Source organism: Rhinolophus sinicus, chromosome 14 (genome assembly GCF_057876585.1).
Source record: "Rhinolophus sinicus isolate RSI-liver-muscle chromosome 14, RSI-T2T, whole genome shotgun sequence".
In the NCBI taxonomy this organism is placed as follows: domain Eukaryota; kingdom Metazoa; phylum Chordata; class Mammalia; order Chiroptera; family Rhinolophidae; genus Rhinolophus; species Rhinolophus sinicus.
The window spans coordinates 155,211,074-155,238,376 of record NC_142514.1 but is presented as its reverse complement, the minus strand read 5'-3'; the positions used below and the strand labels follow the sequence as shown (position 1 = coordinate 155,238,376).

At 46.2% G+C, this 27,303-nt stretch overlaps 1 protein-coding gene across 1 annotated transcript; it reads left to right on the top strand.

Moving 5' to 3' along the window:
* Positions 1–18,236: 18,236 nt before the first annotated feature.
* DBX1 (developing brain homeobox 1) lies at positions 18,237–23,757 on the top strand. Its single transcript, XM_019742603.3, has 4 exons — positions 18,237–18,911; positions 19,574–19,675; positions 21,602–21,804; positions 22,273–23,757. The coding sequence occupies exons 1-4, from the start codon at positions 18,545–18,547 to the stop codon at positions 22,627–22,629; spliced, it is 1,029 nt and encodes a 342-aa protein (XP_019598162.3). The 5' UTR covers positions 18,237–18,544; the 3' UTR covers positions 22,630–23,757.
* The last annotated feature ends 3,546 nt before the right edge of the window (positions 23,758–27,303 follow it).

The following is a 27,303-nucleotide window of genomic DNA, read 5'->3' as shown; positions in this document are numbered from 1 at the left end:
ACGACGCTATGACTCGGGAGCAAGGAGTATATGGGAAATCTCTCTCGATACCTTCCTGCCAATTTTGTTTTGAACCTAAAATTGCTCTACAACGTTAAAGTCTTAAAAACAAAAAGCTATTGGAAGCTCATCCTTGTTACTAGGAAATGGGAGAATACAGATTCCAAAGGAAGGGGTCCTAGGCTGGGTGGAAGCGCCAATGCAGCCAAATTGCATAGAAAAAAACGTTTTCCTCTCTGCTGTATTGGGCTCTTGCTCCTTGATATTCCTAAGGAACAAGGACATTTTCTAATCGTCATCCTGGATGTATTAAGTGAAAGGAAAGTGAAAGTAACATGCATCAAGCACCTACCATAGGCATTTCTTCTGTAATAGGAAGTTTCCATGATAAAATTTGGAATTAACCATGCAATCAATTAGAAAATAGGATTTGCTCCACTATTGTTTTCAATGTATCTCCATAAGGAACTTGTAGAAATAGAAGCATTTTGAGCTTCTATTGCTTCATGGCAGTTCATTTGAATGGTGTTAGTGCTTTATTTATCATACTGGGTGATGAGGGAATAAAGGAAATAAGAATAAGAAGTACTGAAGATCGTGTCCATATAGTGCTTTGAAAAGAAAGCTCTTTACTCTTGAGCAAAGGCTGGAAGTAATCAAACCTGGATTTGCTGAGTAATGTTTACAGCAACATTTAAAATTTCTTTTCTATTATTGAAATTTCTGCAGGAAAAAACAGCTTTGATATTGAATATCTGAAACTCATGAACTCTTAGCCCCCTTTCTGCCATTCTGTTTTTATAATGTGGCTTCTTAAAATAACACAGATCCCACTGGCAGACCCACCATCACATACTGAACTGTGCGCAGCAGGTATTTATTAAATAAATAAGTGTGCTGAGTCAAAATGGGTCATGAGCAGCATGAGTTTTATAAACCAAATTACTTTGTTTCTCTGTGGAATGCAAATAGACCTGCAATTCTTTTCAGAAACACCAGTGAACCTGAGTAAATCAGAACTGAGCCTATCGTTTTTCTGAAACTAATGTCCTTCGACCAGAACCTGAACCAGGGGGGTTATTTCACTTGGGGCAGAGTGCCTGTTCCTTCTCTGACGCTGATACCACCATCTGGGCCAAGAACTAAGGTCCCTACAGCAAACACCAGGAAAGGGCTTCAGAAGAAGGTGATTTTTCCTGGGAAGAGTTAAAACTTCTTGAGTGAAAGGGACTTGCCTCCACTCCAACCCTTTTTGCTCCAGAAAACAGCTCTGCGAGTCCCAGAGGGGGACTTTGCCACTCTGACTTCTCACACACTCTTCTTTCAAATGAATTTAAACCTTTTCTTGTCCAAATCCCCACAGAAGAAAGGAAAAAAAGTAACCACTCTGCAGTTTTTCTACTATTATGCAAATAGATTAATCAGGCAATGCTCCTGTGAGAATTAATTTATATTTGAATCCAATGAGGCCTGGATGCTTTCGAACTGAACCCCCAGGCCACAGCTTCAACTAGGTAGCACCTCATAGTATTCCTTTGACAAAATGTGAACTGACATAAATACCATGGCCCCCTTTCAATCCGATTACCCCGTTACCTCACATCAATGCTACCCCAGCCATCAGATTCTGGCGTCTTTCCTTTCACCAGCTCCAGGAACAACGGACAACTCCTCCTTGATAAACAAGCACCCACGCTGCCACCTCGTACCCCCACTCTTAACCCATCATCCTCACTCAATGGGCTCTATTCGACAAGGTACTTTATTTTGTTTGTAAGAATCAAGAACTGCAAAACAGTTCAAAATCAGGCCTGGCTGGGGCTGTTCATTCAAAGCTGCCCTTTCACACAGTCACTAAGAGCCACTGGCAAGAACACCCCTGAAGTATCCACCCTTTAATAGACGTCATCCCCTTGGGACGCTCCCCCTCACCCACTTGCTCCAGCTCCCTCCCTTACATCTCATGAACTCTTTTTAAAACACACAAAAAACAAATAGCAGCACAGGTTCCCTGGGCTTGCGTGACCTGAAGCTCAGTCAATATGAACCTACATTTTAAACCATACCTTTGTACTAAACTCGTGTTGACAACCACTACATTCTTTCTGTTGCTCTGCATAGAAACTTAAAAAAAAAAGAAAGAAAAAAAAGGCTCATTTCTCTCTCCCATCTCCCCCCTTCCCCAAACTCTGACCATTTTAAAAGCTTGGCTAAATAATCCACCAGGTGGGGGGAAGGTTTTTCTATGTGGGCAGCTTCATTTCTGGAGGCCCTACCTTGGTAATTAGATTAACAGGCAATATGTGAATAGCAGGGACCACAACAGTCCCCATTCCCTTCATGCTTTATGCCATTTATTGCACATAATTGATAGCAAAATATCTTGAATGGTGGCAGAAAAAAAAATATGGATATGTGAACTGCTCTCTACTGAAAATGGAAATGAGAGAGGAAGAAAACAAAGCAAGCTTTATTTTTCAAAAGCAACCCCAAGTAATTGTAGTCCTTGGTTTTTTGAGAAAGGGGCAGACGTCATATATGATCGTAAACTGGGGCTGTGGGTATGTTTGTTAGCCTTGTAGTTGATTAGTTTAAATATTTCTGTGCTCCTGTTAGCACTACGTAAAACAGAGGAGAGTGACCCTAGAGGCAGCACTTGTCTTTCCGCATCCACAAAAGCAGAAAGGCCTTCTATAATCACAGTACCTCTGACCTTGAGAAACCCTTAGAAACATATCCTAGCTAAATAGGTATATTAAAAAAACTATTCACTCTTTAGAAATAAGAAGAAGCAAAATAAGTAGTAAGAATTGAAACATATTAACACTCAGCAACCTACAAAGAAAGTTATGGTTTTGCCAGACCATTCTTTTTTTTTTTTTTTTTTTTGAAGCAATTTGCTTTCAGTCATGCCAGAGGAGAACATCTCATTTTCATATAAAATAGACTTCCTTTTAAAAGTAGAGGAGGCATGGAGTGAACATGTTACATTTTGGTAATTAATTTTCACTAAAAGTGACACTCTCTTCCTTTCACCCTAACTCGGGTGCCATATTTTTACTCAAAAATAAGTGCAACTGCTTTATTCATTTCCTTTGGCCGGGTTGTACCACTCACTCAGTATCTACTGATTGCTAGACGATGTGTCTGCAGCGGCCGGCTCAGTGGCGTTCCGGATGTCCAGCATGGTTAAAATCCTCACTCTACCTCCTTCCTTTAGCTATAATTTGGGGCCACAGGAATCCTCTCCTGCAAGCTCAGTTCTACTCGGTCCTGCCCCTTAACAGGAAACATCTAGGAGACTAAATTCATGAGCCTAGGGGACACTGCCGCCAGTCACCCTCATTGTTGTTGCCTTTTTCGGGTAACAAAGGCTCCCAGGCTACCCTGATTGACCCCTTACCCCCTGAGTTCCCACATCGACCCTTTGTCTTCTTGTTCTTTAGTCCCTTCACAGATCACCTGCCTGCCCAGAACCAGAATTGCTCCAAACATGGGCCCCACCTTCCTCTACCCTAGTGATTCTTAACCAGGGGCATTTGGCAGTGTCTGGAGATATTTTTAGTTGTAACTGGCGGGGAGGGAGGAGTATGCTACTGCCATTTATTTAATGGGTAGAGGCCAGCAATGTTGCTAAACATCCTACAGTGTACTGCTTGGCTGCCCCCCACCACCAATAAAATTCGAAATTAAGAAACCTTGTTATAGTCAGTCTTCTCCTCAGTCCCACAGGCAGCGTAGTCTACTGAGTAGGAACGTGGACTTTGGGTCAGGTTACCCTGGTCCAAATAAATCTGCCTCTGCCCTGAATGAGCTACATGATCCTCTGCAAGCTAGAGCCTCAGTTGCTTTGCCTGTAAAATGCACTTGTTATGAGGAGTCAAATGACAAATATATATATGTCAGTACTCACGAAACAGAAGCCATCATGATTGTTGCAACTATATTATCTTCCCTAGAAAAGTACCCCAAGATCTAATCCTGAGTTCTGTAACTTAATGGCAAACCTTCCAATGAGCTTTCTCCCCATTGCTCCTGGTTCTCAGACCACAGGTGCTATATGGGGGCATGGTCCACCTCTCCTCCCACCAGAGCCCTGAAAGACATTATTAATTAATAGCAGAAAATTTTCCCACACCATCAAGAGTTGGTCTCAGAATCCTTCTCTACATAGTATTTTCTACCCCCCGCCTTCTCCAACCTCCCCCATCCACTCCAGTTCAAGCCGTTGTTTCTCAGTCCAGTTGTGTAGGACACAGTTCCCTGGCCCATGCTGGTATTAGGGGCCTTGCACTCCCCCAGCTGAGGCAGTGGGTTGCCAGTTGGCAGTTGGCAGCAGCGCAGCTACAGGGAGAGCCATTGTTCACAATCTTAGCTGTGGAGGACGCAGCTCACTGGCCCATGTGGGAATCGAATCAGCGACCTCAGCATTAGGAACACAACACTCCAACCACCTGAGCCACTGGGCCGGCCCTACATAGTACTTTCAACGCAACTATACCAATCAATGGGATTTGGCACATAAACTGAAGTCTATTTGCAATCTTTAGTCCAAATATTATCTCTCAGTAACTAGAAATTATTTCTTGCTAAGAACAGTGAGTCCCCTGTCACCAGAAGTGCTTAAGTAAGGTGACATGAAAAGGATTTTATGGATAGGATTCCCAAATTGGTGCATATTTGGATAACCATCTTGGCAATATGAAACATATACAACAGATCTGCAGCCCATGTGCTCAAAACACAGGGCACAGGGAAGATGATTTGGGTGGGTACATTAGTCAAGGTAGGATATATTCTCTGATAACCCCCAAATCTTATAATAAATGCTTATTTATGTCTTGCCTATGTCACAGTCCAATACAAGATGGGTGGCTCTCCTCTAAGCCGTGACCCAAAGATCCAGGTTCATTACACGCTGTACCTCTGCCAGCCCAACATATGGCCTCCATGTCCCAATGGAAGGAAAAAAGAGAAAGGACAGCACATGAGAGCTTTTCCATACTGAGCCTGAAAGTGATGCCCACATTCCACTGCCCAGAAGAGAGTCTAGGGCTCCATCTGACTGTCAGGAAAGCCAGAAAGTGTTGTCTATATGTCCATAAAGAGGAGAAGAATGGAAATTGGTGAGCATTAGCAGTATCTGTAGTAGAGTCATTAAAAAATTGAAAAACAGGAGTGAGACATAGTAGTAAAGGGCAGCTACTGAGGCTCATCCATGGGTCTAGCTTTGGGTAAAGCACAGGTAGTAACAGACACTATTTGTTGCCTACCTAAAGCCACACCCCTTTTCCTTTGGTAATAGGTCTTTGTTCAGAAATCTAATATCCTGTATTTCTGGGAAGCTAGGTCCTTCCTATCTCCAGGAAGGAGAACTTTGATCCATTTAATTAAAACACGGCGATTGCATTTTCCTTGCCAGTGACTAACTTAGACATGAACAGCTGGCACTATTCTGGCCAACGAGACAGGAGTAGATATCCTCCAGGTGGGATTCTGGAAAAGGTTTTGTTCTGCTGTTAAAGGAGAGAGAGGACACTAACCTGACTCTCCCTCTCCTGGATATTGTCACCTGCATGTGATGCCTGGAGCTGGGACAATCATCAAAGACCATGAGGGAACCAAAGAGGACAAGTCAACATTTTAAAGATGGCAGAGCAGAGAGATGGAAAGAACCTGGGTCTTTTATATCAATGAGGCAATAAATTCATAAGCTCTGCACCTGTCTTGCTTCTGCAATTCTTTTTTTTTTATGAAATAATAACTTTTCTTTGTAGTTTACTCTAGTTTGGGATGGATCTTTTGTTAATGTACCCAAAAGCATCCTAACTAATAGGTATGTGCTAAGCACTTTAGATACATACTCTCTAAAGTGGAGTCACCGTAGATTTGCAGTTCATGTTTATCTACCTCCCTTTTGTCAGAACAGGGAACTAAGACCTCCTCTAGGTCTGGGTCTCTTGCCCGCAAAAAATTCACTTAAAAAAAAAATCTAATACATACTTCTATGAACAAAGTAGGTGTTGGAAATGCTGCTTCTACCTCTTGAGATTACTGTGAAGATTAAATGAGTTGATACACAGGCCCTTTGAACAATACATGAAATTATGTAAATGCTAAATTGTGTAAATGCTCAGATGATTATTAGTAGTAATAGTAGAACTTTTTATTTTTATAAACTAAGGTAAACTTTACCAGTTGCCAAATGACTTCTTGGTGTCAGTTTGGCCTTTGAGTATAATGACGTCTTAATCTCTGCAGTGTTTCAAGCCAGAGGAGACCTAGAATTGGAACCACAGACTAATGTCATCAACCTTCAAAATCCCAAAACTTTCTTCAGAGGGTGGTTCTGAGTCAGTATAGAACTGTGGTTATGAGCACAGGTTCTAGAGTCAGACGGAGTTCCAAATTTCCACTTACTAACTGTGTGTCAGGATCCAATCAGGGAAGCAGAACCAATAGGTAATATTATATATATATACATCACATGCATATCATATGCAGTAAGCCCTCACTTAATATCATCAATAGGTTCTATGCTTTTAAATAAAAGGACATATAACAAAAAACAATTTTACCACAGGCTAATTGATATAAACAAGAGCTAATTTAAGTTCCTAGGGCATCTCATCAACGTTACAACGAAATGGCATGCAACAAAATGATATTTTTCAAGAACCTGTTGTGTGTATCAAGAGTAGGCTGGAACCCACACACATAGGCTGGAACCCCACAAGAACAGACTGAAATCCGTGTCCGTCCCCGCTGCTTCTTACCTTGTTGTTGCAGATGTCCTCCTGCTTCAGGGAGGTAAACACACTCACCTGGCCCAGGAGTCAGAGAAGCTGGGGAAGGTGGAGTCCCTGCTGCCTAGCTGCTGCCTCACAGCTACGAGGTAAGCCAGCTCCCCAGCTACAAAATGACCAGCGCTTTCCTGCTTTCCTTCCACCCTCCAAATCTCTCAAGACTCTCTTGGGCCCACCCTAACTAGAATCATGTTGGAAAGGAAATTCTGAAAAATGTAATTTAGCCTAGCCAGGTCGACACAATGCAACATAGTAGGTACGTTATTAAATGTCTAACTTTCTCTGTCTTCTCCTGTAGATGCATGGCATGCGGGGTCTCTGGTCCCGCTCCCCTCATAAGAACGCAGGACATGGTGAGGCCAAAAAGAACACCCACGAAGCCATGGATAGGGGGTTCATACCTCTATAGTCTCGCTGGCGGCTGCATTGGAGACACAGGAAGCAGGAGCCACACGATGCGCCATCCGCCATACGCTTCTCTGCCAACCAACCAACCACGCTTGCTAGCTTAGCCACGGCAGTTATATCAGTGGCCAATAGCCAACTGGTTACAGCTGATGGGCAACTACTACCTGAGCCAGCACCTTTCCACGTGAGGCCGAGAGCCTGGAAACTGCTCTCTGGGACTCTGTCCCCACAGTAGGGATAATAATAGTAGTCATTTCATGAGGCTGTTTTGAGGATGTTTGTAAATAATGCATGGAAAATACTTAACACAGTACCAGGCGTAGGGTAAGTTCTCAATAAAGCTAACTATCATCATTGTTGTTGTTGTTTTTGGTTTACATGTCTTTTACTAACATCTAAGAGGAAAGCAGGTACAGGCGTACCTAGGAGACATTGCAGGTTCCGTTCCAGACCACCATAATACAGCGAGGATCTCAATAAAGTGAGTCGTAATCTTTATGCTGGTGAGGGTCTTGCCTTTAATTTGTAAAAAATGCAACACCTGGGGCGGCTAGAGTGCAAGCTCTGAACAACAGGGTTGCTGGTTGGATTCCCACATGGGCCAGTGAGCCACGCCCTCCACAAGTAAATTGAAGACAATGAGCTGCTGCTGACCTGCGGAGGGGGCAGCGGGATGGCTCCGTTGGTTACAGCGAGAGCTATTAACATAAGATTACCGGTTCAATTCCTGCCTGGGATGGTGGGCTGTGCCTCCTGCGACTAAAGATTGAAAAAGACTGCAACTGGGCTTGGAGCTGAGCTGCGCCCTCCACGGCTAGATTGAGGGACAATGACTTGGAGCTGATGAGCCCTGGAGACACACACTGTTCCCCAATATTACCCAATAAAAATTTTAAAAATGCAATACCAGTAAAGCACCATTAAGCAAAGCACAATAAAACAAGGTATGCCTGTCCTGCATTAGAAGATTCATTTTCTTGGGAGGAAAGTACACTAAATTTCCTCTGTATCTAAATATATCCAGTCACTGTTCTGAGTAAAATATATTTTTCACAGTCTTTTAGTGTAAGTATCGTTATACCCATTTCAGATGAGGCAGTTGAAAAAACTAAGGAACAAAAAGATTAAGTAACTCAGCCCAAGGTCAACGGCTAGTAAGCAGCAATGCCGTGTGTGTGTGTGTGTGTGTGTGTGTGTGCACATACGAAATACATACATACCTAGGAAGCAAGCAGAGAGAAGCATATGCATGCAAAGGTAAGAAAGAGCCCAGCATCTCAGAGGAGGAGAGGAGACTGGGAGGCAGGAATGTGGTAGAGCAGGGAAGGGGAAGGACTGCAGGGCCCTATTCCTTCTTTATCCTAAATGCAATGGGAAGATCCAGAATGGCACAAACTGTCTTACTGACTCAAGTGTTCCCAGACCTGGAACATCGCCTGCTGGCACACAGTAGGACCTCAATTAATATTTATCGATTGAAGGAGAGGGTGGGGCGCTAAGGTCTGATTTATGTTTTTAAATCTCTCTAGTTGCTGCATAGTATGCACCCCGCCTCTCTTTGGTTCCTTTAGTGCCATGACACTTGCTACTTAGTTACTTCCTCTGGACAGCGCTTAAAACACTTGAACATGGCAGTCATATCCCTCCAGGTTTCCATTTCTCCAGGCCAATAACCTCAGCTTCCTGCCAAGAGAACTTCTGCATGGATGGAAATGTTCTGTGTCTGTGCTGTCCAGCATGGTCGCGATTGGGCTCATGTGGCTTTTAAGTACTTGAATCATGGCTAATGTGACTGAGGAACTAGATTTTAAATTTTATTTAGGTTTTGAAATTTAATTTTTATTTCACTTTTATTTGTACTCAAATTATTTAAATTTTATTTTTTAACTCCTTGGAACTTGAATATCCCATGTGGCTCTTGGCTCCTGAACTGGACAGTGAAGCTCCAATTCTGCACTTTGACTTTTTTTATGATGATAAGATGGATATCTCTGCCCTTTCTCTGAGCCTCCTGCTTTCCTCATTGCTCTACCAGAAATAACCGATTCTGATACCTCATGCCCTGTGTTGGCCTTCTGTCTCATGGCAGCTGATTTAGTACTTAAGGTGTAAAGATTAGTTGGAACCCCTTCCTTCGGCAAGCACCAGTTTTCAGAGCAACAAAGTTTACCTTTCTGGGTCACATAATTCCTCTTAGTGATGAAATCGTGTGTGTGTGTGTGTGTGTGTGTGTGTGTGTGTGTGTAGTTTCTATCTAAAAACCTAAGTGAGGGGGTCGGGTGGGGATCTGTCAGTGCATTCACTAATAACACTGTAAAAATTAAACATTTACTTTATTTAATGTTGTGAGATCAAGTGTTAGGACATATATGTTAACCTGAGCTTGATTCCCATGCTATGGAATTTGACTCTGTTAAACACATTAATCTACTAGCACATTTGCTAGTAATGTCCACTAATGGCCAACCACACCATCAGAAACCATCTCCAAATCATTCAAATCAGCAAAGAGGATTGGCCTAGGGGATACAAATGAAGATTAGACAGTCTTTTAACAAAACCTGGGAGCTTTCTCATCAGGTTAAATTCTAGAGAACCAAACAGTATAAAATGAAGAGCTAGGAGTGATAACATTTTAGAAGAGGTTAGAAGAGAGAACAGTGAATTAAATACAATGAACTTTAAAGCTAGAAAGGTCCTTTTAAATGAGGCAGGAAAGTGCTCCCAGAACTTAAATGATTCATCACTCCACACATTCTCTGAATGCTTGCCATGTGCCAGGCATCAGGAAACGGAATCAAAGGATATGGTGCCTACCCTCAAGGCGTTCTGGTCTGCAGAGGAAACAACCATGTGAATTATTCCAATAGGTATAGTCGCCAGATTCGTCAAATAAAAATACAGAATAGCCAGCTACATTTGAATTTCTGATAAACAATGAATAATTTTGTAGTGTAAGTATATCTCATGAAATATTTGGGACATACTTATACTAAAAAGTATTGGCTTGAAATTCCAATGTCACTGTGCATCCCATATTTTATCTGGCAACTCTAAATATAGGGTGATACATGCAATGATAAAGGTGAGTGTTAGGTAGTATAAGAAAATATCCAAGGGATGTAGACCTCAGAGCACATGTCAGAGAAGGGTTACAGAGGAGGTGAGACAAGTCTTTCCCAAGCAATAAGAGTTAGCCAGCTAAAGAGTAGAATGCAGAAGGGTCAGCATGTACAAAGGCACTGGGGTTGGAGAGAGCAGGTCATACTTGGGGAAGTGCAAGTGGGAATAGACTAAGTAATAGGTAGAATTTTGATAAATGTCTGTGAGAAGAGCCCAAGTGAGAACCCAGAACAACATTACTGAGTCAGACATAAAGAGAGAAAAGGGAGTTCATGAAGAGAACAAGAAGGAGCAATCTGAGCAGGAAGAAAACCGTGAAGCCAGGAAGGAAGGGAAGTCCACAGTGACAAATGCTGCAGGCAGGCCCAGTAAGATGAGAAGATCATTGATGATGTCAACAGGGACAGCATCAGAGACACTGACAAAAGCCATTTCAGTGGAATGTGACGGCAGCAGATGGACAAAGGTCCTGGAGGTAGTGAGAATTGGAGAAAGCAAAGGTAGATGTTGCTTTCACAAAGCTTGGTTGTGAAAGAAGTACCAGGCTTAGACCTGGACAAACAGGGGACTTGCTTAGGTCCTGGACTTTAGAGAGGGTGGCTACCCTCTAGCTCCACCCATGTCCAGAAGGCCAAGGGGATATGCTCACTTAGAGTCTATACACTCCCTGTAGGTCCTGGATTCTTTGCCCAAATGAAATCAAGCCTGTTTCCAAAGACTGCACAAGCCTTTCCTGAGGTCTCTCTTTCCAAGGGTGGACCATGCCATTAAGGTGCCTATCTATCTCTAAACCTGAGGCATGGACCAGGGATGGCAGTTTGGAGGGTGTGTGTGTGTGTGTGTGTGTGTGTGTGTGTGTGTGTGACTCGATCTGGAACATGTGGACCAGGTGTCCCCATTCTTGGATGCAAGGCCCTCATCATGTAGGATGGAGCCAGGATGGGAAGTGAAGTGGCCTGAGGCACAGGCTTCCATCTATAGTCCTGTCTCAGGCCTTACAAAAGTTGGAGGAAATCTGTAAGAAGATGTAATTAGAGATGGACATAAGGCTAAGGGAGGGTTCCTTTGAAAATGAGCACGATTTGAAAGAACCTGTGGTGAAGGGGATATTGAAGCTGTGAACAGAATAACGAAAAACAAGGTCCCTGTATCAGTCAGGATTCAACAGCAAATATTTCCAATGGAGAGACCACTTACAGAAGTGTGGGCAGGGTTAGGGAAATAAACAACAGATGTTAATGCACCCAAATACTAGCAACAGTGGGAGGCCATTATGTCCCATTATATCCCTAGGCCTGAGAGGGCAGGAAGTTGGCAGACAATATTGCTAGAGCCCAGTGAACTTGGGAGCTGTCGCTGCAGTCCCTCACAGAAACGCAACAAAGCAAGGCGAGTGGGAAGAATACCTCAACCTTTCTCTCCTCCTGCCCTTGAATTGGTGCCAGTGCCTCCCACTGACTGAAACCAACAAGAAGAAAGCAGACAGCAAAGTATGGGCGGGGTCAATGCACTCCCTACAGGCCAGTTTCTTGGGGCAAAAGCAGGGAGAAAAGAAGTAGGAAGTAGACTTGGTTGGAAGGGCAAACAGAGAATAAACAACTAATACTGTCTCCAGGGAGGCAGGAGAGGACTTCACTTATGGGGGATGTAAATAGATTGGAGAGTAAGTTGGCAGGAAGGAAATGGAAGGCTTTTCTGTCTGACCATCTTTTTGTCTGTCTGCAGTTAGAGGGGAAGGTTGATAGTGGATGAGGGTGAGGAGGCAAGGAATGTTTTGATTTTCCTCCTGCATATAGCAGCTGGCAGTTGTTCTTAAGGCTTTTTGTGCAGTATATGTAACACCCTAAGATAAGGCTATTTCCCCCACCCCTTCTCAATGTATGAGGAATGTCACGTTCTCTCCTGCCTCCCTCCCCTTCGCCTACACTGACTAAGCAGAACTGCAGAGCTGGTGAAAGTCTGCAGAGATTTTTCCTTCTCTTTCCTGCAATAACCTCTAGCCTCACCTCAGCTGCAGGCAAGCAAACCTCCAACAACTGAGAAGACCACACACTTCAGAATACTTCTCTCAAGTTCTGACTCATGGTTCCAAACAGCCTCTCTATCCGCTAGGTCCCTCCTTAACCCAAAGCAAGACTCCCCTACCTGTTAGGAAAAAAAAACTAATTTTTACTACGTTATGAAGAACTAGTAGCCTTACCTCTAATCCTCCCATGGGTGTCTGGATTAGAAAAGTACCTCTTTGTCTGAAAGGGCAATCTTTAAATTTCGAACACAGACAACATGAGCTGAAGAATTGGGGATGTTTAGAGACAGGATGGCCCCTCTCCAGCTTCTCCAATGAGCTCACCCTAGACCTACAAATGACCCCTCTTCCTTCCATGTTCTAAAACACAACATCTGGGTTTTTCGTTTTTGTTTGTTTGTTGTTGTTGTTAAAAGAAAGAGAGAGAAAGGAAGAAAAAGATGAAGCAAGATTCTGGTTTAGAGAAGAGAGTGTCAGTCATAGGCAAATGTCTTTTTCCCTTGTGCCTCTTACAGGTTGGACAGGATTAAGTTCTAATATCAAGACAAGTGCCTGAAGGTAGCTTGACAGATCGGTAGACACCTCGCAGCACCACTCAACGAAAACAAGGCAGTCTTGGCAGAGTCCCCTGTTCCGAAGTGTGTGTAGCCCTGGGGGAGGGTGTGTTCATTTCTCCAGCATCTTCCACCCAACTCACTAGACCTCCAACCCCACCCTACACCGTAAAACAGCCTCATTAAGAGGCATCTGCTCCCCATCCCTGAGTCCTTGGGGACCGGAAAGAAGGCGGAGTAGATTTCATCTTCTCTCTCTTCTCCCTCCTGCTGTCGACAAAAGCAACCCTTTCAGGCCCTGAGAAATATCCTACACCCTTTCCCACCCAGCACCCATCAGCCAACTTCACCTTTGTCTAAGCCTCTTTATCCAGCAAGGCTGTGGGGACATGAAATCAATAGTTCCAGCTTGGGGCGAAGGGAAGGGAAACAAAGCTGAGGCGGGGGAGGCGGAAAGGGGTTCATTGTGGGGCCACGACGGGTAATGAAGGCGACTGAAAGGTGACACCCAGGACACGGGGAGCACTCCTGTCGTACACCTGCCATCGGTCCACACCTTGTGGCGGGACCAGGCCTGAAGAGGACCCACGCGCAGAGCAGGCTGCGCACATGGGGCGGGATGCAGGACGGCTCTGGGCAGGATGCGAGGTCCAGGCAGCCCCAGGGCTTTGCTCTCCGCACCCAGTGGATCTCCAGCCCCGAAGAGCAGAAGCTGATTTCGCGCAGTCCTCCCGGGGCCGATCCGCCCTGAAGCCTCCAGCACGCTCCACGCCCCTGCCCTCCACTCCAGGGCGGGTCCCTAGCACCCGGAAATACAGTCCTTCGAGTATCTCGCGGGGACCAGAGGCTTAGAGCTGCGGGGGCCCGCGCGGGGTCGACAGAGAGCTGAGAGTTTTTAAACCTTAGAAAGTCAGGTCTGAAAGGGCCCCGAGAGCGCTCTCTAGGGCAATCCCCTCCTTTTACACACAGGGAAACCGAGGCCCAGGAGACAAGGATTTTCCCTAAAGACACGTAGTAAAGTGAAATGGATCCAAATCTGCGTTCCAAGAATATTTAATCCCGCACCCTGCGGAAAGCCGGATAAGAAAAAAAGCAAAGGGAATTTATTTTTCAGGAAAGAGGGAGGGAAACATCAGCTTTTCAAAAGAAATTTCCCAGACAATGGGGGCGGGGTGGTAATGGAGAGAAAACGCACTCAAGGCCCGGCTCCCGAAAATTTAATTTTGCTTGTTTTGAGTGGGCTGAGATCGCCTTTGCCGACACCTCTCGGTGTTCCAATGCTGGGCCGCAGGGTCCGAGCAGCGAGTTAAACTCCTGCCAAGACGGCCCTACGGTCGTACCGCGCTGCTCTACAGAGATCCTCTTTCTTCGGGTTAAAAAAAAAAAAGAAAAAGAAAAAAGAAAAGAAAGAAAGAAAACACAAAAAACCCACAAAAAAACACAACACACAGTTAACCACCTGTCAGGGCTGAGGATACAATGAGGCTCCTCGAAAAAGAGCTTTTCATGCATGCGTAATATATTTGTTCAGCTATTCACTTAATGAAGCTGATAAATGTGATGCAAGACAATAGTCAAGTTAATCTATTTAGTAAAATGTTTTGAGACTTTCAGGCGATGTTAAGGAGGGGAGCGCTGGGCGACATTTTCATTTAAATGCGCTCATCTCCCCTCTTAGGCAGCACAAGGGGTTCAGGCAATCTATGTGAATATAATTTCTTATAAATGTGTCTTTAATGGGTTTAATTCACCCTTGCCAGCTGTTTTGGGGGCTATTTTGTAAGAGCAAAACAAACGTTTCAGGCTTGGAAAGCTAGTTAAAATTAGTTTCGGTCAGCGAGGCCAAGCTATATTTCCTGCAAACCATCTGCTTGATTGGCACAATAGAAGGATTTTCAAGGAAAAGGGGGGGAATGAGTGTGAAAGGAATAAGGGGTGGGGGAGATGCTAGAAAGGGCTGGGGCGGCCGGTAGCTCCTTGTGGCCTATTCTGAAGGTGAACCCCTTAGAGGTGTCTTAATAGAGCCGCTTGCCTAGAGGGCCTGGGGTGGTAGGAAAGTTCTTTCAGCCCGAACCGCGGTCTTCCTCCTTTGCCTGGCGGGTCAGTTCTCCTTTTTTTTCCCCGGGACCACATAAGCCAGGCGGCGGGTGCTTTTCCCGGTCGCCGCTGCCCGGCGTCCTGCCAAATTTGGAAAATGCGATCTAATTGTTGGCAGCTCCAGCCTGCAAGCAGCGGCCTGGGTGTTCAAACCCTTGCAAAGTGCGACCTTGGGCTCGTTGTCTTTTCAGAGGGCGGGCAATCTCAAGCGGCTTGTACTTTGCAGCGCCCTTCGCCCCCCTTCGGTGGCCTCCGCTTACCTGGGGCGCTCCGGGCTAGGCCCACACTGGAGAGAGCGGTGCACCCGCGAAAGCGCGGCGCGTGGGGCTGGGACCCTCCCACTCTTCACGGCCCCGGGGGAAAGAGATCTCCAGAGCGGGTTCGGAGAGCCCCTCCTGCAGGCCCAGGGAAACCCCGGGAGCCCTGGCCAACTCTACTGTGGCCTCCCCCGCGGAGCAGGCCCGCCAGTGGTACAGGCTAGGACCTTAACCCCGACCAGGGCCTCCGATTCTCTTTTCCCCTCTAGTCTTCTTTTCCCTTGAAAGAGAATCAGAAAGCCCAGCTTTGGGATAGAGGGCGCGAGTGACTCCTCCAAAATAAACTTGAAGATAACGACATTACAATTAATGGCAGGACGCACAAAACCCCATGGGCTCAGGTCAAACGGCATTAGTCACAGGTCTTAGCCGCAGCCGCCGCGCCGCGCAGCCCCTTAGGCTAGCTCGGAGTTTCAAAAAGACGCGTTCATGAAGATCACTTAAAGTAAGATCCTTCCATTCGATTTCTTGCTTCCTCGGGATTTATTTTGTCTTTTCACGGGCGGCCAGCCCTCTCCCCCGCCCTTACTTTTTGAGGCCTTAGGAATGCTCGCTGGAAGTGGGGTCCACGTGGATCTCCGCAAGGGGTTGACCCACCTTCCAAAAAACTGTCAGTGCCTCCTTTTAAAAGAAGTTAGCAGCAGTTAGTCTATACTGAGGTGGAATGGCCGTGTGTGTTGAGGTGGGGGGGGCGGGTATGGAGCGTGTCCGAGGGCAGGATAATAACTGTAAAAGCTGCACCCAGGAAAACGTCCCAGCAGGAGAGGAGGCCTAGGGAGGAGGAGAGCTTGGAAGGCCCTAGACTGGCTGTGCGTCCTTACTGCCGGGTCCCCAACAAAACCCTACAATCATAGGCTCTATTCCGAGCTTCCAAAAGATTGGGCAAGCACTTCCTAGATGGGAAACCCGACACCTGTGGTCACCGCCCTTCTCCTTACCGGAACTGGCAAATGCTCGCGGCAGGGAGGGAGGAAAGGAGGGACGGTGAGGAAAAGCAGAAGAGGAGGCGGGGAGAAGAGACAGAGGGAATGCAAAAACCTGAGTCTTCCAGCTTCCGGAGAACAGTTGGGAAGAGAGGTCCTGACTGCGATGGAAAACTTTGTGGCGAGGTTAAAGCACAGGTGTTCAAATGGTTTAGACTTTTCTCCCCTCTTTTATTGGAAAACTTCAAAGAGTAACTTTTGAAGTTCTTCACAGATCTCCTGCCGTTTTTCGGAGTCTCCAATGAACTCGAGCCATGCATTTTCCATATTTAAATAATCACTTATTTAAAAGTTGGTCCTTTCCTTAGGGGTTTTCCACCGCCTGCCGCCCAGTAAGCTTCCGTAAGCAGTCTTGGGCGCCGAAACTCCATACTTCCGTCATCTTCGAAGATTCATTGGGCTCCAGAGCCGGCCCTAAATAACTTTTTAATTTGAATCAAGGGAGAGCTTTAGCAAGCTCCGTTTCTGGTTTAATGTGATATAAATCGCAGATGCACGTTTATTGAATGGTTAAAGCAGCGACATGGAGATCATCAACACAAAACGCCCTGAACAAAACCATCTAGAGAAATAAAGCTGGTTAATAAGATTTTTGAGAAAGCTTTGTGTTAAAAAGCAAAAAGGAAAACCAGCTGAAGGTGACAGTTAGTTCATGGTTAATAGGATCAGGGCGGCCTGACGGGGCTGCACACTTCTCTTTGGGGAGGTTCAGCCACACTACAGAAATGAATGGGACATTTAACACATCTGTTATCTCGTGGAGCAGAGAAACAGGGGAGTCGAGGCTCAGCGCCACCACAGCCTCAACCCAGGGGACAGGGGAGGGCTGTCTGCAAGAAGATTCTCGTCTGAGGCCCCAGTAAAGGATAGGCTTTCCTGATGTGGACCAACATTCTTGGGAACCGCGTCCTTCGCTCAGTTTTCACACATTTGTACGCCGTAGTTTATTAAGAAACTGCAAAATCTTGAGCAAGTTAAGCGCCCCGCAATGGGTAGGGCTTTCTCCCGACGAATCCCAAGGTTTGCCACTACAGCTTTAAAAGTTCAGGCTGTGAGTTTCAACTGAAACTGCCTAAGGCTCCTTGATGTTGGAAAAAGGCCCAGCGCAGCACTGGTGGCGTTCTGGTCACCTTGTCTGAGGCAGCTGCGGCAGGGGTCAGCCCTTTGCATGTGCAATCCTGCCAACTTGCCAAGGTGAGATGCTCCCCTCTGCTCCTACCCCAGTGAGCTGTGGAGCATTCCTTGGTGACACTCCTAGAGCAATGTCACTGAACATCGTTTTTTTTAAGTTGCTGGGAGTTTGCATAAGGAGATTCATTTTACTGTTCCACCAACTCTCGTACTCAGTTTCCTATAATGAAATCACTCAAATCAAGACCTCCACCCCTATGAACGAGCATCCAGCAGCCCCAAAGCATCAATTTCAAGTCTTGCTGGGTTGTTAGAGGGGCACTTCCCCCCCACACACACACACACATTGACTTAACCCATCCCTCAGGCTTTATGCCTCAGCTGCAGTAATGTGTAGAGCTAGAAATGAAAGAGGGAGTATATTTTCACATTCCCTGCCTTGAAAGTTTCCACTGCCCTCCCCAAAAGGGGAGGGTTATTTTACTGATTGCCTAGAGATGAATTTCTATGAATATTTATTGATTTATTTTTCGAGGCTCAGCAGGGGAGCTGCAAATAAATTTAGTGCGTTCTTTAAATAACTCCTTTTCTATGAGGCAAGATGTCATCTGAAACTTCTAAATAGGCATTTAATTAGCCCGGGTGTTGATTCGGAACAAAAACTCCGGGCAAGAGCTCTGGGGGTGCACTGTATGGCCAAGAGGCGGTCGATATGCAGAATTGATGCGCGCCAGCCTTTGTTGCCAGCCCATTGTGCCGGCGATGCTTATGAAGACTAATCCAATCATAAATTGCACCTCTGCGCCAATCAGAGCGCCCAGAGCCTCTAGCGAATGAAGCTCGAGTGGAGAACTTTGTTGAACTTCATTGTCAGAGCTGTCACTTTTCAAAGCGCCTTAACGGACGGGCCACTATAAAACCATCACCTCGACGGAAGGACCACGGAGGACTCGGAGGCGCCCAAGTGGGATCGTTCTTTACTTGGAGACGTTTGCTAAGCCCAAGAGAGAGGGCACCGCGGGGGCGGGAGGGGCGGGAAGCCAGGCATTTACCCTCCGGCCACTGGAAGAAGGGTTATTCCGCCCGCCCCACGCCTAACATGATGTTCCCCGGCCTCCTCGCACCCCCAGCGGGGTACCCCAGCCTCCTGCGCCCCACGCCCACCTTAACGCTGCCCCAGTCCCTTCAGTCGGCATTTTCCGGCCACTCGAGCTTCCTGGTAGAGGATCTGATCCGCATCAGCCGACCCCCCGCCTACCTGCCCCGCAGCGGGCCCACCGCCAGCTTGTCGCCCTCTAGGCAGGGGGCCCCCGCGGCTCTCACGGACACCGGGGCCTCGGACTTGGGCTCCCCTGGTCCGGGCAGCCGGCGGGGCGGATCACCGCAGACCGCCGTCTCCCCTGCTAGCGAGCCCACATTTCTGAAGTTTGGGGTGAACGCCATCCTCTCCTCGGCACCCAGAACCGGTAAGTGAGCGCCAAAACGCTGAGGGCAGGTCCAGGTGCGGAGCCTTTTTGCCCCCGTTTCCTGTATACGGCGGGTACCCACTTACACACAGGCGCGCAGACACATACGCACGATCCCCGAGGCCTCACGTCGCTCAATGGGAGACTTAGGGTCCAGCGGATTCCCGGGAAGAAAAGCCTCCAGGTTTGCTCCACCCTCCGAATGAACTTTATCAGTTCAGTCTGAGAGAGCGCCCAGTTCCCTTGTGCAGCTAAACTGAGCGCACGCTCCTGGGCGTCTGCGTTTCTGCCCTCGAGCTTCTGGGAGCCGTTTTGTGTGTTTTTTTTTAACCAAAGACAATGTATTTATTGGCTTAAGTAGTATCATGGATTTACGAATCTTCTGTGTCCCAGTCCTACCTATCTCGTTAGTGTCCAGGATGAGACTGGGGACGGGGGGCGACTCTGAGGACTATTTTGGGGCTGAAAGGAAGGATTTCCACAGATGAGACAACGTTAGGAAAAGATTAATTTCCCTCTGTCAATATATTGAGGAAGGTGCCTTTGAAACCAGCCAAAGGGTTAATCATACATGTATCAATGTGCACAACAATAATCAAGCACGTAATCAAATTCCCTTCTGCCCCCTTCTCTCTTTTTCTCGCTCCCTCACTCTCTCCCAGAAGCATCCCCCGCCTTGCTGCAGAGCGTGCCTCCCAAGACCTTCGCCTTTCCCTATTTTGAAGGCTCCTTCCAGCCTCTCATCAGATCTTCGTATTTCCCAGGTAGGTCTCGTCCTCCTCCCTTTCGCGAGGCTGGGCGGCGCCCCAGCCCCAGCCCGTCGCTCCCTTCCCCGAAGCCATATTTCTCCGTCCACCCCCGGGGTTACGCTCTGGTTCAGAGGTTGCGAGGCGTACAACATTCACGAATCCGTCGCGCCAATTTGATGCCCTATTTAGCACAAGCAGTGACTGCTTGACACTTTGCACCAATTCCCTGCTCTACAAATTAGCAGGAATTGTCATGGTCCCAATTTGAGGCGGTTCCCTTCCCGGCGAGGAGCTGTTGGCATCCCTTCACGCCGCCGTTTTCCCACAGAGTTAGTGCACTTGGCCACGATTCCCCACAAAGGTTTCAGCACCATGACCAATTGGTCAGCTCCTCCGGGCAGCCACACACAGACCAGCCCTCGCCCCTCCACGCCGCCCAGAGACACCTACCAGCCGGGGCTAATTTCTCTTTAAGACTCATTCAGGGCTTCGGGCTTTTCACAAGACCACATGGGGTGCCCTCTTGTGTGGGATGCCTGGGGTCGCCAAAGGGGAGGGAAACTAGATCCTCCCACACCTCCAACCTTCTTTTTCCAACCGTATTTCCCAACCTCTTCTCACAGCCACCCCCGACCACCATATTTTTTTAAGGACCGCTGAGCTGACAAAATAAGAAGTATGAGGGAAGCCCATAATTGGTTCCCAGTCTAAAGGAAAAAACACCTTAAACAGGTTCCAGGAGGTTTACATCCTGGAGTCCCTGTGGTGACTCAAACTGTGGCTCAAACGCAAAAACTCTGCAACTGATCCAGACTTAGAAGGAGAGAGAGGAGCCCCGATGAAGAGACGAGAGACTGGGCTGGTGGGGGATGGGTAAAACCACCACAGCACTCCCAAATATCAGCGAAAGAAACAAGCAATTGATTTTTAAAAGGGGGAGAGAGAATTCACCAACCTCCCCCCCACCCCATACACCATTCATGCTGCTGCTGATAATGGAATTTGCTCCCTTTCTCCCTCATCTCAATGCTCTAACAAAAACAACCCGAGCTTTATAAATAGCTTTTCATGTCCATTTAATGAAAATGATTCCGGGAAGAGAAGCCTCTGCCATCAGTATTCTCCCAGTGGTCCTGGCCTGCAGTTGTGTTTAGTTTGAAAGTGTAAATTTCTTTTGTCCCAGTAATATATGGCTTTCGCTGCTTGTCCTTAGTCTTTTTCTGTTAGTTCATTACTACACAATTACCATTCACGCTTCATTAGAGTCTCTGTTTCTTTGGAGTTTTTTTTCACTCCCTTAAAGCGAAACTCTCCCCCTTTTTATCAGGCCAATACCCATTGGGAAGCGGTCATTGTGCTAATTAGCTGCCACTTTTCATGTATTCGGCCTATTTCTTTACGTTTTGTGGGGGAGGGGAGGAAAGATTAATATAAAAAAGATGAATACTGATTGGATTTTTAAAAAAAAAAAATCCAAAGAGGATTTTCTCCTCACTGTCAAATCAGCAAAGCACCTCATTTTCATCTAAAGAACGCAAAAGCCACCAAAGTGATAAAAGCTTAAGAAGGAAACCCAGTGGCCTCAGCTAGATTTTTTATGTTTGTAATTTATTTTTTCCGTTGCTATTTTAGCTGATGTACACAGGTTTGTTTCCCTGAGACCGTTGAATGGAAAACGAAAACAGGCTATTGTGGGAGTTGTTTTCTGTGTTTCCGTGGTTTTATCTAATCCGGGTTTGCACGGTTGAAAGGGAAAGTTATTTAGGCGGAAAGCCCCTTTCACTCTCTCAGGTTTGTAGGTTCCTGGCCTATTCTCCAAGGGAAAATAAAAAGGAGAGCTTTAAAGAGATGAAGGGATCAGAGAGAAAAACGGAGGGAGGTGACGCGGGGCGACGGACACGACTGCCTCACTCTCAACCTCCCATCTCCACCCCTCCGCAGCGTCCTCGAGCGTTGTGCCCATTCCGGGGACCTTCTCCTGGCCGCTCGCCGCGCGCGGCAAGCCTCGCCGGGGCATGCTGCGTCGAGCCGTGTTCTCCGACGTGCAGCGCAAGGCGCTGGAGAAGATGTTCCAGAAGCAAAAGTACATCAGCAAGCCGGACCGCAAGAAGCTGGCGGCTAAATTGGGCTTGAAAGACTCACAAGTGAGGGCAGTCTCCCCACAGCCACTTCCCCTAGGCTTCACCCCTCCCCCACGCATCGCACAATTGGGAGGGTTCTCTGAAACCGCTTAGGTCCCATAGTACAGATGGGGAAAATAAAGTCTAGGGAGGCAATGCGTGCACGAGCCAGCTTCCTCGAGGCTGCTCAGCACAGCCCACTTCTTTCCGCGCCCCGTCTCTCCTGAGCTCAGCGACGCTATTCTCGCCCCAGTGGGCCAGGCACCAGAGGATGGGACAAGAGATGCACGAGGGAGGTGGGGTTGAGAGTAGGGGAAGTGCTGAGACTCCTCTGAGCTCACATCAGGGGGTGGGGAGCGGGCAAGGTGGGGAAGGACAGGGCCTCCTTCCCACCCCCGACAACCAGCCGGCGTCCCTGCCCCACACACTCTTTGGGGAAGGTCGGTGCTAACCTCTGTTTCTCCCCTGCTCTCTCTGCCCCGCGCGCACCAGGTGAAAATCTGGTTCCAGAACCGACGCATGAAGTGGCGGAACTCCAAGGAGCGCGAGCTCCTGTCTAGCGGGGGCTGCCGGGAGCAGACCCTTCCCACTAAACTCAATCCGCACCCGGACCTCAGCGACGTGGGCCAGAAGGGCCAGGGGGACGACGAGGAGGACAACGAGGGCCCTGGCAGCCCCCGCCACGGCCTGGCTTATCGCACATCCCCCAGCCCTCCGTACCCGCGGGACCCGCGGCTCGAAAGGCCGCTGCCCTCCTCACCCGCGCACTCCAGCAGCCCCGGCAAACCTTCGGACTTCTCCGACTCGGAGGAGGATGAGGAGGGCGAGGAGGAGATCACGGTGTCTTAGAAGCCTCCCGTGCCCTGGGGACTGTTTCGAAGTGCTTTGAAATTGAAGAGGTGATATTCAGTCTGCATGTTCACTTAGTCTCCATCGCCCCGACGCTGCTGCTCCTTGTGGTCGAACCGTCACCTCGTCAACGGCGCCTCGGCCCCTTCCATTTTGAAAGTGACATTTCTTTCCTCCACACCACCTGCCAGTAGTCCTCTCCACATGTTAAATTTAGGTTTTGGTTCCAGCGTTAACTTTTCCATAAGGTCTCCTGTCGTCTTATTTGCAAGCTATTTTAAACACCGTGGGGCGTTGGTTCCCACAGACTGGGTTTAGCTGTGAGCCAGAAGCTGCTGGTCCTTAGCGAAAAAATCTGTAAGTTAGGAAACCCCGTATCCAGGAGGAAACTGGGTCAGGGGCCACAACATCGAGTGTACAACTAGCTCCAAGACCCCTGGCTTCCTAGATCCCTCCACCTGCCCTTCTTAGGGAGCGAGGGCCTCCGACCCCACCCCAGATTCTCCTAACCCAGTCTTCCCACAGCAGTGCCCTTAGAAAGCTCAAGAATTTCACAAAGGAAAGAATATCTTCTGGTCTAAGGTGCAACATAAATACTGGGTGTTTTCTGTCATATTCTCAATGCTCTCTGAAATGAGTTCTCTAAATGGGAGGAAGAGTCAGTCTCTATTTCTGTATGTGTGTGTTAAAGCTTTTTCTTTATAATTTCTGCAACCATAGTATATGCACCAAGCACTATACCATGTGCCCCTTTACTATTTCTGGGAAGGTTTTGCTGACCTGCAAAGCTCCTGAGCACTGGGCATGATGTGAACAAGCCTCTTTGATTTTTTTTTTTTTTTTACTGAACCTTGCTGTCTTTGCACAGCTTTTATGAACTGTACACTATTTTGTACACATGAGTTGTATGGATATTTTATACCAAGGTTATTGTAAACGACTATAAAGGGCGGACTAGATTTCCTTTCCTTTTTTTTTTTTTTTTGCAATGGTTTTTAAACTTAAAAAAAAAAGGTAGCTGTTTAATGCATAACTTATAAAGAAATACTTATTTTGTATTTTTGCCATGTACAAATTTTTATATATGTATATATGTATCAAATGAACAAATGCCAAATAAAAAGTAGAATGGAGCCAAGAGCCAAGTGGTATCATTAATTCATAGACCGTTAGAGCTAAAAGGAATGGAACTTGTAGTGCAGGTGCTGCAGGAATTCACAGGAGGTGTACCGGCTGATAGTCAAGAGAGGAAGGCAGCCAGCTAGTTAGTGGCCACGCTGGAACTAGAACCCATCTCTGACGCTCAGGCCGGACCTGCTCTTCTTCCCTGTACCATAAAACCAGCATATTTGCTATAGTTACAAATAAAGTGTCTCCAATAAGATGGTACCAATCCCTTGGGTACTTAACCAGTGGAGTCTGCAATAATCCTTCTCCTTTTCTCTGAGGACAGAAATGGTAGAGTGAGAGAAATCAATGAATGTCAGTTTAAGTGGTTCAAGTTTGCTCTGGTTTTCCTTCTATTCCTTGAAGGCGTAGTTCCTAGTTTCCTGGAAAGCTCAGAGTTGGTCTTGACTTTGGTGTATGAACTCATTTTATTAGGAATGTCATCTCTAGGCATGACTTGGGACCCCAAGTGAAACTGAAGTTCTTTAAAGACTAGCTTTCAACAGAACTGATGTATTTCACCAGCAACCTAGGAAGTAAAGAACGTCACCTGAGACCCCTGGCAAGGCCTTTTGTGTCCTTTGAGAGATTAGTCTGTCACATCAGCCACACAGATCCACTTTCTTTAGTATCCTAACCAACACTCCAGTAGTCAGCTAGGGGTGGGTGGGGGAGAGAAGTTATTAAGCCTAAATTTGAGTAGCTTGCATTATATTTGAAATTTGAATGTATTCTTTTCACAATTAACTCTCTTTTCAAAAGACACAAGCCCCCTCCATGCTAAGGTTCTGCTGTCCTAGTCTGCTGGTCTGTTCCTGATACTGGTGAGCACTGTTTTCACTATTGTTTGTACATGATTGTGGGAATTTATTGTCATCTAAATTCAAAGAGCCTCCCACATTTCCCCCTCCACACATAGTCTGACAGGGTCCGGCACATGGAAGGGCCTTGCAGATGGCATCCTGCACATGGGAGGCATACAGCCTTTCAACAGGAAACTCTCTGTTCTGAGTGATTCAGGTGATTTCTCCTTTCCACTGCTGCTGCCAGGACATCCGGAGATGGGATCCCGACCAGAAGTGGCCCACCTGTCTCTCCGTGCCAGCTGAAGCCTGCAGTCCTTAGTTCTAGTCAGAAACCATTTTCAGGCACGGGGATGGATTGGAGTCTACGTCTGGACTCAAGTGCTCTGGAGGCACAACCATGCCCACTGCGGCATTATTCACAACAGCCAGGAAGTAGTCTCACTCACATCATTCACGTTATTCACAGTAGCTTTCACAATGCGAGTCTCCACTGAAGGGTGAAGGATAAAGAAAATGTGGTGTATGCACACAATGGAATATTATTCAGCCTTAAAAAGGAAAGACATCCTGTCACATGCTCAACATGTGTGAACCTTGACGACATTATGCGAAGTGAAATAAGCCAGAGAAATACTATATGATCCCACTTGGATGAGGTATCTACCACAGTCGAAGTCATAGAAACAAAAAGCAGAATTGGTTGCCAAGGGCTGGGGTGAGTGGAAAATGAGGAGTTGTCCAATGGGTAGAGTTTCACTTTTACAAGATGAGTAAGTTCAAGGGATCTGTTACACAACTATATGGATGTAGTTAACACTACTGAACTGAAAATTAAAAATGGTTAAGATGGTAAATTTTCTGTTATGAGTTTTTTTAACCTCAATTTAAAAAAATAAAAACAATTTTTTTAAGTAAGTTGGAAAAATAGCTCACATTTAGAAGAGTTAAAAACCCAAAACAATTGTCAAAATTATGGCATGCAAGTGAAAAGCTTTGAGGTAGCAATATTTTTGTAATTATATTATCATAAGCCAAGGTAGAATTCAAAGCAAGAAACATTATATGATGTAAAGTTTTTTTCTATATTATTAGGTTCATGCAAAACTAATTGCAGTTTTTGCATTTATTTTTAACCTTTTGAACTGCAATTACTTTTGTACCAACCTAAAAGTGAAAACCCAGAAAGGGGAAAAAAAAACATACGCTGGAGATTTTTTTAAGAAGTGTATGCTATTCCTCTATATTTATCTCTTGAGAACGATAAATGCCGAACTTGGGCTCACTTTAGTGTCTCTTTCAGCTGAGCATCACAAGGGTGAGGACAGGTCTGTTTTGCATACTGTTTCCCTAGTGTCATTCACAGTCCCTAATACATATTAGGTGTTTAATATGTGTTCAGTGAATAAATAATTAAAAGGACCTTCAGAGACACTCTAGAGTCTAAACCATAGGTATGGAAGTTATAAATCTTTCAAATGAGCTGAAGGATTACTTAGGCTGTTGGGGGCTGGGAGGGAAGGAAAGAAAGTAAGGGAAGAAGAAAGAAAGGGAACGGGAAAGGAAGGGACACTCAAAGATCTCTCTCCTCAGCTCTACACCCAGATAGTCCACAATCTTTGGATGCCTGCCCTCGGGGGTCCCAAGAACTTGTTAAATTCCACATGCCCAGGACCAAGGACCACATGCCCAGGACCAAGTCTTCTAGTTGCCACAGCCCATTTGAACAAAGCAAAAACCAAAAGCAAACACACACACACACACACACACACACACACACACACACACAAAACCCTCAAAACCCCAAAAACTTGCCCCTAACTCTATGAGTGCCTTCATTTCTCTTGCTCAAAAATTGTGGACCTAAGTGCCATTTCTGACCTCTCCCTTTCTTTTCTACTCCATACAAGGAATCAACCACTAAGGACTGTCCCTGTATGCAAATCCTTAATATATTTTCTGCTCTTCTTTCCATTCTCACTGTCACTCTCTAAACGAAAAGCTATTATTATTTTTCTTTAGAGGAACATAATTTGTGCTAGATGTGATGATTAGCATTTTATATACATTATTTCCTTTTTAAAAATTTTTTCCTTATTTTTTAATCCCATTTTACAGATTAGGAAACACCTCAGAGATGTTTCTTGTGATGCCCTTCAGCACTGAGAGCATCTAAGAAGGCTTTGTGGAGAAATTTGCCCAAAGCCTTGAAGGATGGTATAATTTTTTATTGGGTAGGAAGAAGAAACCACGTACCATATTCTTTCAAGAAAGACATACAAGAAAGAGCAGAGAGAAAGACGTTTCTGGAATGTGTTTGTAAACAGTGATGTTATAAAGAAACGTTTTTAAATGAGAAACAGAAACTCATAGACACAGACAATGGTTTGGTGGTTGCCAGAGGGTAAGGGGGGTGGGGGGTGGGAGATGAGGGTAAGGGGGATCGAATATATGGTGATGGAAGGAGAACTGACTCTGGGTGATGAACACACAATGGGATTTATAGATGATGTAATACAGAATTGTACACCTGAAATCTATGTAATTTTACTAACAATTGTCACCCCAATAAATTTAATTAAAAAAAAAAAAAGAAAGAAACGTTTTTACTCAGAGGTAGTAAGTTAAAACAAGCAGCCACTAAGCAAAACATTTCCAAAATGTGTCTCTTTCCCTTCCTTTAAACATAAAAGAATAACAAGAA

Excerpts from the sequence above, each read along its gene's own strand:
- DBX1 (XM_019742603.3), top strand. The coding sequence starts at position 18,545 with ATGATGTTCCCCGGCCTCCTCGCACCCCCAGCGGGGTACCCCAGCCTC. Across the intron at positions 18,912-19,573 it reads CTCCTCGGCACCCAGAACCG|AAGCATCCCCCGCCTTGCTG; the intron begins GTAAGTGAGCGC and ends ACTCTCTCCCAG. Across the intron at positions 19,676-21,601 it reads CAGATCTTCGTATTTCCCAG|CGTCCTCGAGCGTTGTGCCC; the intron begins GTAGGTCTCGTC and ends ACCCCTCCGCAG.